Consider the following 12,501-nt stretch of genomic DNA (forward strand, 5'->3'; position numbering starts at 1 on the left):
AGCGACAAGGACAAGGGAAGGCCCCTCAGCACCTTCCCTCAAATCTGGAGAGACAGGTGGTGGAGAAACAAGACAAGGACAAATGTCTGTCGGTCACTGGTTCGGGCTCTGCTGACATTTTCCCTGGCATTTAGAAAACATCCAACAAAATCCAAAGAAAACGAAAAAAGGTGAAAACCTAAAAATAGTTGGCTAGAGGAAACCTATGCACAGCAAGGTTATACAATAGATGTACAGTCTTCAAATTACCTCTTATCCGAGGGATTTGCTCACATTTCCACAGTCTCCGGCTTTCTTTAACAGAGACAAACCTCAATGGCTGAACTCAGCAGCTAGTGGTCAGTCTGAGAATTTGCACCCAGCACAAACCAAAAGTTTGTTGTTTTAGTTTTTTCAGTAGTAATACTTTGCTTTGCCGGAAATATCCAATCACTGAACTTAAAAAAACAATGTAACAACGAAGCATTTTGATCACTACCATTCTGATTATCCCCTCTGACTAGCCTTTTCTCCATGGCAACAGAGACTAAGGCTCATGGGTAAGTATTTATGTACATGTTATTGCATGATCCTAAAGGGTTCTCCTTGAATTTGCTGTAAGGAGCAAATCATAAAGCAAATGTTCTGAATTTCCTTTTCTTTGACTCCTAAGTTGGCTCTCTGAAACTCTCAGAACTCTGACAAATGGAGGCGGTGGTCCCCTTCACTGTGGCCAAGCAAAGTGGAGCAACCACCTGTGATTTGACACGTCATTGATCACACTGATGTATCATATACTCATTCGATTTTGGGGTTTAACACTTCTCCAGGCACTGTAAGATTTGCCAGCTGGCTGCAACAGAGGCTATTTGGAATGAGCTTCCAGTGCAAATGCCTCCAAATCCACAAGCGCACGAGAGAAGGTGCGTTTCTGGGAGAATGCTTCTCCAATTATTTCCTGCTTAATAAGCTCCTGAAAGTCAAAGAGGGCCCCCGGTCATCTCTCATATAGTCCGATTTCGGTGAGAGGGGACAAAAATGTAAAAAAGCCAATTTGGGCTGTGATTTGTGATGCTCATAAATGACGGAGATATGCAGAGAATGTTGGCCTCAAGAAAAAAGCAAAGAAAGAAAAAGGGATGAATATTGATTCCCCAGTTTAAATGAAGCTGTCCGAAAGTATGACAGATGAAGAAAGAGTGAGAAAGAGAGGGAAAATAATGCTAGGGCTTTTGGGAAATGCCCAACTTCTGACAATACAGATCTCATAAAAGAAATGACTAACTTACTCCATGCATCTGCTTTCAGCAACAACTGCTGGCCAACTGACCAGAGACTGCTCACAAACGCACATGCACACACTTACGCACGCACACACACACACACACGCATAGATGGACACAGTGGGGGACACATATAAGTGTGAATGTCAACACAGGCCATGTGTCCAGCAGCAGGGTTAATGTTAGCCGAATAGATGCTGACTCTTTGTTTTGACCAAAACCAGTGAGGAGGCTTCACCACAAACTTGCACAACATTCCCACAAACAGAAACATTACATACACAAATACTCACACATATTACATGGTTAATCCCCTCACTTTTGGCAGAAAAAGTAAAGTATGATAAAAACTAATTATAGAACTGGCAAATTATCTTCAACACAGTCTCCCCTGGGAAAAAGCGGCTCTGTAGATATAAGGGAATCTTCACACACGAACACAACAAAAACAAACACACAATTGTTTAAAAAAAAAATTTTAAAAAAGGCAACAACACTAAGCTCACAACACATAAGCTCCCTGGAGTTTCTGCAAGATGAAAAAAAACCCAGACACCAAGCACCAAAAAATGAAAGAAAACCGTTTAACTTTGACACTGTGTTCTCAACTTGGTTCTAAAAAGTGAGCGCTGCCATTTGCTCTGCCGTTCCACTTTGATCATGACTCGCTCCCCCTTTTCAAACGCTGTGACATTTGAAAAACACAATCCCACTTTGGTCTCCCATCATCGCTGGATAGAGGATACAGCGAAATAACAGGGCCAACCGTGCCCACCTGCAGCACATCACATCCTCTCTCCCCAAGAAATGACAGAGACCAAAAAATAGGCGTCCTACGGTCACAATCTGCCGTCCACTGTGACGACGGGAAGTACATATTTGGTCATCATTTTCTGCTTTTTTACACTGAGGCGCTGTTTTCGGCTATTACTGAGGAAGATTGGGGGAGCCGGAGGACACTGTGTTTATTTTTTTAAAGATGAGAGACAAGAATTTAGAGAAGAAGGGACGGAAAAATACTTTACCTCCCACAGAGCTCTATCTCTCCAGTGGCCCCTTGTCGGGGGACAAATTGATCCTGGAAATAAAGGGTCATTTCCTCTGCCCGTTTACTTGTTCACACTACACTGTCATCAGTTCGAAACACACACACACAGAAGATGACCCTGCTGTACCCTCACAGAGCAAATGTGAGGGAGTCATTCTGGTCTTCCCTGTGACAACATGCAAGGAACTAGTGTGTGTGTGTGTGTGTGTGTGTGTGTGTGTGTACTGTCTTCCCCAACAGCAGTGACCCGGATGACCTCTGACTCATTGACCTTTGAGTCAAATAAACTATCTCAGTCGCCGTGGAAATATAGACCAACATAACAGAAAAGCATCATTAATAAAATCTCACTTTCAAACAGTCTATTAGACTCCACAGGCGTCTTCTGCTGCACATGTCTGCAAAGTTATATGCATGTCTGTCGGTGTTTACATTGGTGTGTGTGTGTTTATGTAAGTTGCTAACTATTATTTAGATTTTATCAGTTCTGATTCTGATTCTGCTCCTTGACTCTGTCTTATCAAATGATCATCTTAATTATTGTCATATTATTGGAGTGCCAAAGAAACAGGTAAAAAGAATGAAACAGCAAAAAAAACCCAAAAAAGATTCTTGGTATTTTTTTCATAAACAGTCATCTGTAAAGTATAATGTGACTAGTGTAATGTGTGTAATGTTTTTTCAAGACATTATGAGCACAACTGAGGGCATCAAAACAGCTGCATTTTTCATGCTGCAGCAAATGGTTCATGAATTTTTGCAGAGATTACATTTTGCTGTGTTACTTCTTTTTTTGACACTTAGCCACATTTTTTTAACACAAGCTCAATCTGGTATCTACTATAAGTACAGCAGGCATTTATTTACAGTATATTTCTGCCAAATATGGTGATGTTGCATCTCTTCAAATGCCCCTGTCTCTAGTCACTTGTAGCATATATGACAACACATTTTTTGGACTAGTCCAGTGACTGTGATCACACAGCACTTGAGCCAATCCGTTGGCTGTGACGACATGGCTCTGTCGAGTTAGGGGGTGGGTGTGCTTGCTAGTGCCACACTGCAGTGCGGCTACCCCCTGCTGTGAGGCTGTAGTGGAAACACATGTCATCACAACACGGCCCGGCATGGCGCGGCTAAATCGGACCGACCCAGGCCCGTGAAAAAAGCTTAAAACACACATAAACACCCCCGTCATCTTGTGATGACCACCCAGCCAGTTTCTCACTTTAACCAAACCCCCCACTGCCCCTCCTCTCTTGTGCGACTGTAAAATGTAATAATAAAGCTGCTTACGACTTGAGGCTTTTATTTGCTTGAGCAGCAGCATTAAACATGTACACAATATGTAGAAACACACGTATACCCACAGGTCTGCAGGTCCAGGAGGCAGGACAGAGCAATCTGCCCAGTGTTACTTCTGCTGGATTTTTAAAACCCCTCCCCTGGGGGTTGGGGGTGGAGCAATGCAGCATCAGAGCAGCAAGCATGTAAGACTCCTCAGCTATGGCTGTCCACCTCAGCCCCTCACTACTGTCTCTGCTTCATTTATAAGCCAACACTACACCTACTGTATGTGTTATCTCCCACACAGACTGTCACCAACACACACAAGCGTGCACCATTTTAAATTCCAATATTCCCACAGGTGATCCAGACAAATCCAGTCAGACACACATACACCTTCAGCCCCTGAACCAATGCAGTAAATATCATTATGGAATCAATGCAGCCTTGAATCAATCGAGGCAGTGCCTGTGTGCATGTGTGCGTGTGTGTGTGTGTGTGTGTGTGTGAGAGATAAAGGGACGAAGCTGATAACACCATGTGCTCCTGTGAGGATTTCACCAAACTCCATGTTTTTTGATTGAAAGGAGACGGGTAAGGTATTACCATAACCTTCCCACCACATGTCTGCTGTTAACTCAATAATGCAAGAATGATTTCACACATGCACACACACATGCACGTACGTATACACACACACACACACCCATTGTTGCTATGCACCATGGTAAATTCAATATTCACACTCCAGAGCCAGAGTGGGAGTACAGTCAGCAGAGATGCCACAGCCTTAGCTGTAAATCAATAGATTAAATAGATATATATGAATAAAACACAAGATAATAAATAAAAGAGGGGATGGTTTACTTTTGCCATCACATACTGCACAGGTACTCTCCCATTTGAGAGAGAAAAGGGGGAAACAGAAGGGAGCAGCAAGAAAAATGACCAGAGAGACAGAAAAAAAAAGTTATTGTTGTGCTTTTAACTTACAACTTAATTCTTATGTCCATCTTCCCCTGTGCCAGTGTTTGCATGCTTGTATTTGGATGTGTGCATTGTGTGTAAATTCAAGTATTGAAACACCTGTGCAATTAGTTGATTTAATTGAAAAATCATCCAAACTGGTTCCCCATTGTTCCCGATCCTACACAGATCAGAGGTACCCTGTGGAGTTTTCTTGTGAACAAAAAAGGTTATGTATATTCTCTCACCAAAACACATTTCAGTTGCTCACCAAAGCACATTGTGTGCATTCTTGAGCCCTAACAACGTTGAATTCTTTTCCCTCAACATAAAAAATGTAGAATATTTTGAAACCTCCATTGTTTACATCCATGTTGAGATCAGTTGGCAGTCTTCTTCTTGTGTATCGTGTGTGTATTGTGTAATGTGTATCACTTCATCATCATCTTCAGCATCCTTGTGTGTTTACAGACAGAACAAGGACACAGTCATAAAGACCTAGCTCCACAGTGCTGCTGGTGGTAAAAAAAAAAAAAAAATGCAGATGGATCTCAAAATCTAGTGCTCCTAAAGACAAGGGCATACTTGTGAATAATATTGCGATTTCAGAGAAGCAACAATTTCTTGTCATTAGTAATTTACAGCTCGGTCCCCATTAGAAGACCATAAAAAATGAAAATGAAAGATTTCTTTGCCAACTTAGACCTTACAGAGCCATTAGTCAAATTATCAGATGAAATGGGGTGGTCCCACAACGCACTGGACTTCTTTTATGTGATTTATTTTGAATATTAGTGTGGAAATTAGCACCATAGTGCCACTGTTGGATTATAAAACTTCAAAGTTTTACAAACAGTTTTTTGTCATTGTCTGTTTACTAACTAAAGCTCCTATTGCAAATGTGGTTGTCCAAGAAGGGAGTCTCTCTGCAAATTACTTTTATTATTAGACTATTAGACACATATGATGACATTTTTTTCTGTCATCTCTTGTCTTGTCAACATCTCGTGACTGTTGCGCAGGGGTCCAGACAGCCACTGATTGTCACACCACATGGTGCTGGTCTATACAAATATTCTTGACTTGACATACCTGTCATTGATGCTCCAGTTGAGGCAGAGGTTTAGGGAACTGAGGTTGCGACATTTCCTCACCACCTCCATCACCGTCTCATTGTTGAGCTCTGAGATGTGCCGCAGGTCCAAGACATTCAAGTTTCGAAGCTACAAGAGGAAACACAGAAAAACATTTGAATGATTTAATCATGTCAGAATTCACACAAACAGCTAAATGTCAGTATTGTTGATAGGATTTTTTTTTATATAATAAAAGGAAAAAAGAATAGATTAAATATCAGAAATGCTGTTTCCATTTCATCCCGGTCAGCAGCTGGCAGGCTGTTATGTTGTTATGTTATATTATATCAAAATAAGGTCCCCATCTATGCAGTTGGATATGTAACAGTGTTCAGTGGTATTAATGTGAATCCATCATGAAACAAAAAAATATAAAATCAGTTTCTCCCTTTTGTCTAAAAAGGTCTAAAAGAACAAACACGACGTGATTTACAGAGTATATGTTTGCTGTAGCAGGCATTAGAAATTTGATTTAATTTCAGTTGGACTTTTCGTGAAAATCCAGCCCTTACTCTTTATCTCCATCACACAAACAGGTATACAATTTCCTGTCTGTTCATGGAGGAACCAGCAATTGATGTGTTACTATGAGCAGTGCAAAAAAAAAAAATGGAAGCGACATGAAGAGAAATATTGGTGAAGGCCTGGATGGTACACAGGCCTGCTAGAATTACAAGGATGGTTTTGATATATCCTCAAGGCATGTGGGAACTTGTATACTGTTTCATGTACTGAAAAAATAGCATGAATGAAGAATAAAACCTAACAAGGCAGATAAATGATACAAAATTGCACGCTGTTAGTGTTTATCATTCTGTGCCTGCATGCCTGGTGTGAGGGGTTATGAGGGAATATGAGCATTCACTTTCCCTCTTCCTTTCATCTTTTCGACTTTCAATAATCCTTCTTTCCGATCTGAATACCTTATAAGAGGGGGTTTAGATGAATCCCCAAGTCAAAATCTCTACTTCCTGACACACTCTCGGAAACTCACACTGACACACTGTTCAACAAGCGTTCCTGCTAGTTGACAATTACCAAATGCTTTTCAAGTCACAGCACAGGTGTATTTTCTCTGATATGTAGACAAAACTATTTAAAGCACAGGTGCACACACTCATACACACACCAGGGATGAAGGATAATAGAGGTATGATATTCCGGCCAGCCGCCAGGGAGGCATGGAGGTAAATGTCATGGCCAAGGCTAAAGAGAAAACAAGCTTACAGTTGGTGTTAAGATCACTGAGCACTATTGTCGGCTCCATAGGCATGACATATACCTACCAGCGTGAAGACACACGGGGGGAATGGATAAGGACCAAGGCACTCTGGGTGAAGTAGGTGCTCATGTAAACACTCTTCCCTGTCCCCACATACTGAGAATCAAAAACACACACCCACCGCAAACAAACACGGTGAGAGTGTGATGCTGCAATGCGCTGAAGGTAATAAAAAAAGGCTTTCAAAACCTTTACCTCTCTCTAGCTGCTCCATTTGTCTTTCTGTTCTTATGCAGCCTGTGGCTTTTTTTGTCACTCCTCCAAAAGAAAATTGGTTCCACACCTTTTGTGATAAAAGGTCTGCTTAGGCATGAAATAAACATGAAACAGATTTTGTTTGTGGCATATCAGCACCTATACTGTGAAGATGCGCTTAGATATACTAATGAAATAAACATTACACAGCTTGTGTGAGCAAAGACGGGTCAAGAATGCAGCAGTGATCACCAGGGACAGCTAAACTGACATGATAAACAATGGTATTTAATGAAAGGGAAAACCCTTAACTGTGTATGCACGCATAATGTACAAGCAGATGCTCACACACTTGCACGGAAAAACACACGCGAACACACACACATACACAGACACACACAAAACTGCCATGTGCCCCTGTGGCCAGTGTTGGATCGAAGTGCTAAATAATTCATGCAGAATAAGGCTGATCTCTGTGTGTGTGTGTGTGTGTGTGTGTGTGTGTGTGTGTGTGTGTGTGTGTGTGTGTGTGTGTGTGTGTGTGTGTGTGTGTGTGTGGTGGCATTGTGCCAGCATTGCAAAAATAAAACGTGGACGAAGATGACCACTACCAGTTATATTCAACTCCCATCAACAGCACACACACACACACCCCCCCGCCCAGACACAGACAGACAGACAGACAGACAGACAGACAGACAGACAGACAGACAGACAGACAGACAGACAGACAGACAGACAGACAGACAGACAGACAGACAGACACACAGACAGACACACACACAGACAGACAGACAGACAGAGACAGACACACAGACAGACACAAACACAGACAGACACAGACACAGTTACTTGCATTCAGTATTTATGGTTATTGCCCGGAGTAAAATTTAAACCCCCCAACATCAAAAGTAGTATTTGTTCTCAAAATATTCAAAACTGCTTATGTCTGCTAAATAGAAATTCTACTATAACCAATAGTAACTGTTTCATTGATGTGGATAACCAATGAGAAATCAGGCCAACCAGTGTGAGTTTTGATTGGCTGACTGTGTAGCTAGGTTGAAGAAAATCTGAAAATTTAGCAGATGTCTGCATGAAAGGGGAGAGGCAGAGTCACGGCTGAGACTGTAACTTTGCTAATCCATCTGTGAAAAACCACCGCAGGAAAATAAATTCCACACTTTAGCAGACATCTGGCAAATGAGAAATATCCTTCAAATCCCACAAAATGAAAAGTCACATAAAAAAAAAAAACTCTCAGTAATTAGTCATACCTCAACAATGTGACAGGCCACAGTGCCAATATTTGTTTTCACATAGTCGACAGATTATTATAATGTGACTCATAGGTGACAGGTTTTAATGCTTCCAATCTTATTTAATCACTTCCACTCATAATATAGCTTATTTTCTGCTCATGTAATTTTGTGATCCAAGAACGAACGGAGATAAAAGAAAGACAAATAAATGGAGGGAGCATGAAAGCCTGTGACAGAGAGGAAGACAAAGAAAGTGATTCACGCGGCACAGAGAGAGAAAAAGAGAGATGGAAAAGAGAGAGAGAGGGAAAAAAAATTGAGTGAGGAGAGCAAGTGAGAGGCAACACAATAGAGAGCGGGGGATTTGGTGAGGGGTTCGGCAGGTTTTTCTCCTCGTTGGCTGAAGTCTGTAGCCAGGCAGAGTTTGTGTCGTCTCCTGAGTTGGCAGCTACACCTGGATAATTATTCACTCTGTTCATAAAAACACTGAAACCTGCAGAATCCAGCTGCTCCGAAGCCAGCGTGCCGTCCCCGCCCAATGAACACACATTCATGGCACAGAAATTAAGGTGCACAATAATTATATGAATATTCCAACGACTTCACACACACATGCTCACATGCACAAAAAACTGGTGAAAAGTGTCAGTGTACATTAACCCAAGAGGTGAACTTAAGTACAATTTTTCGGGATCTTGTGCTTCACTGTACTGTACTGTACTTCAGTATTTCCATTTTATGCTTGTTTATACCTTGACTCAACTACGTGTCAGAATATTTTGCTTTTTACTCCACAATATTCATTTCACAGCTATAATTATTGCTCTTCAAATTAAGAGTTTACATACAAAGCATATAATTAGTTTATGAAATATGATGCCTTATTATGAATTTAACTACCCCATAGTATATGAATCAGATAAAGGGCTCTATTTGGACCAGCCAAAAATATTCAAATACCGCTTGCATGTAAATGCATCAATAATAATAATAATCAAATATCTTAATACACTAATTCTCTCTATTTTTTATAATTTAAGTATATTTTGCTGTCAATACTTAACATGTAATGTTAAGCAAAATTTCGAATGCTGCACTTTTCAAGTCTTATCACTCTGTTTTACTGTTACTTTTACTTAAGTACATTATCTGGATGCTTCTTCCATTACGAAAAAAAAATTATTAGCAAAACTGAAAGCAATTCTAGTAAGAGAAGCAGTGTGGTAATTTGGCTAGTAAGATAAATCAATCATAAAAATAAAAGTTGTGAAATTTAAAAAACTTCTAAACCAACAGTAAATTAATTAACCTATCCTATTATAAATTCTTAGAATCAATCTCTTAAATTGAGCGTTCAATTCTGTCTAAAAAAAAAAAAACACCCCAGAGCAGAAAATGACAGACTCCAATTAAGTTTCACAGAATCACAAAATTGAACGTGAATCTCAGTTTATAGACCAACTCCAAATCAATTCAAATATAGACCACATAATGCCTTACGCAAAGATAAGAGAAAAGCAATCACTTCAGATTTTACAAGAGCTGGATGAGCAAACAGCACTCGTCTGAGAAGCCGGTGCAGCACCACATTTCTGTATTAAAGAGGTTGTTTAATTCAGTCCACATGACCAGAGGAGACGTGTGAGCTCCAGGCAACTTGGATCCCACCTGCTTCTATTAAAAACCTCTCTCAAACAGGAAAAATGAGAGCCTGAGTCAGAGGTCAAACACAAAACGCCACTTTAAATGAAAGAAAAATAACTGTTGTTTCAAAGGTACGTTATCCTGCTGGAGTTCATTATTTGGAGATGTTGATTTGACACTTTATTACATTAGTGTCTGTCACAGACTGGCGCACAGTGGGTGTGTGTGTACCTGTGTATGCTCTGCCAGACTGCAGAACTATAACTACTGGTGCTATTACTTAATTTATTTACACAACGTCAAGCATCATGATGCCAAGCAGGAAGCTGAAGACTGGTGCACCCCATGCAGAGGATGTGATGTCATGGTTTGAACGCTGGCACACGGCAGCGTGAGTTCATGGCTGTTACTGTCCATCAACCTCAGTGTCCCAGCTGACAAGCAGCTAGATGACATTTAAAAAGCACGGACAGAGCGCACATTGTTTTAGTCATAAATAGCGAACATGTTGGATTTGGAAAATATGAGCTGCTATTTCATTGCTGTAGTTAATTTATAGCCGCCTCAAGATTTAGTATGTGAGTTTAGTCGATGAAAAAATGGTCTTACTGTGGGAAACGCATGTAGATTTGCAAAAAACCACGTGTGCATGCACTGTATAAGAAAAAGGAGTAAAATTAACAATGGAAAGAAGAAACGAGTTTAAATCCTCTAAACAACACAGGCAGAAGTTTGAACAGTCACTTTGAAGTAATATTCAAAGTCCTGAGCAAGAAGTCAAAGTCACAGGGTGTTGTGGAGGTGGCATTGTGTCCCTGACACATTTTTGTTCGGCTGTCCGCATGTGTTGGGGACTGTGTGAGACAGGATGAGGTGGGGGCGGAAAGGTGAGACAAACGGCAGCAGTGTCACTAGGTGAATACAAGTGCGCACTCATGCATACACACTCTGTTTTTTTTTCCCATATCGTAGCATCCCAGACAGTTCTGTCAGACAGGAGAAAGCTGTGTCGAGACAATCCCACTGCGGTTAGCCTAAATCACACGCAACCCCCCCCCCTCCAGACGCTCTCAGAAAAACACACACACACACACACACACACACACAAATGCATGAAAGCCGGGGCAGACAGAGTGTTATGAATATTTGAAAAAGAAGTACGGCAAAAACTGGAAAGGCCGTGGATCTGCTATCACAAATAGGTTGTCTGCATCAGTCATGGATGAGTGAGCTGATCCCAGTGTGTGTATATGTGTTGTTAACTTCTCTCTTTATCTGTCTTGTGCCCATCTACTGTCTATCACTTATTTTCCCTCTCCTTCCCCCTTCTTCTCTCTCTCTTTCTCCCTTTCAGTCGCTAATCCTGCATGTGTTGGTGTTGATAACAAACTCAGTGGCGAGGAAAGGCTCGAGGAGATAGAGAGTGTTGGTTTCTCTTCGGCGCACTAAGCCAAATGACCACGTAGGCACGCACATACACAAGCACGAGCCACAGCGACAGCACGGGATGACAGTCACAGCAAAGTGACACTAGTTTGGGCAATAATGAGACATGATATCCCCCCTCCAGAGGTCAAAAACCTCTCTATCTCTGTCTGTCTCCGGGTTAAAAGTCTCAGAGCCAAATGAATTATTCTTCAATTACTCTTGCAAGTGACACACATCATCCTTAGGCTCTTCTGCGCTCATTATATTCATAAATCCCCCAATCTCCTCCATACAGCAGTGAAGAAAATTATTATTACAATTTTGACTCATTGTGCGACCCCCACAACCCAATTACCTTTCTTCCTCCAAATCCCCTCTGCTGCTTCTTTTCCCCTTTATCCTCTCTACCACCCCTGAGACACAATGCACATGTACAAATACACAACCGCACACACATTTGTGTACAGCAATAGGTGCACATAGATACACACACACACACACACACACGCACTTCTCTGGTTTGTGTTGGGGGTTATCAGTTTGACACAGGGCACTGTCATTATGTATTTTCTGTGCTCCAGTCAGAGCGAGGAGATAAGGGGCCAGCAGACTACAGCAAACCCCGACACCACTCATCCTATAAGGGGGGAGGGAGTGGTGAAGTGAGGGTGACAGTGGGTGAAGACCTGTATCTTAACCTTTTGTGTTTCACCACTTTAAAACCTCCCTTCCAACCTGTGCTCATGGCAATTTGGACAAAATTGAGAAAAGAAGTTCACTTTTATATTCTCTCTTGTTTTTTTCCTTTTTTTCAAAAGGTTGTGAGCCAAATTTGAACTCAGGATGTTGCAAGTACATACAGCTCCGCTAAGCCGCCAGGATGGATAGAACATATGATTCTGGTTATGAAATTAAATAGCTTCCCTGTCATAAACCAGACTGTTTTATTTGCTCATAAACACACAGAGGGAATGAGGTATTGCTCACGGTC

General features: G+C 41.3%; 1 protein-coding gene across 1 annotated transcript in view; it reads right to left on the reverse strand.

Moving 5' to 3' along the window:
- Nucleotides 1–12,501, reverse strand: part of fbxl17 (F-box and leucine-rich repeat protein 17) — a 205,606-nt gene that overhangs the window by 118,426 nt on the left and 74,679 nt on the right. Inside the window, exon 8 of the mRNA XM_070833634.1 lies at nucleotides 5,656–5,786. Coding sequence (XP_070689735.1) covers nucleotides 5,656–5,786 — 131 coding nt within the window. The remainder of the gene's footprint in view (nucleotides 1–5,655; nucleotides 5,787–12,501) is intronic.

Source organism: Pempheris klunzingeri, chromosome 7 (assembly GCF_042242105.1).
Source record: "Pempheris klunzingeri isolate RE-2024b chromosome 7, fPemKlu1.hap1, whole genome shotgun sequence".
Lineage (NCBI taxonomy): Eukaryota > Metazoa > Chordata > Actinopteri > Acropomatiformes > Pempheridae > Pempheris > Pempheris klunzingeri.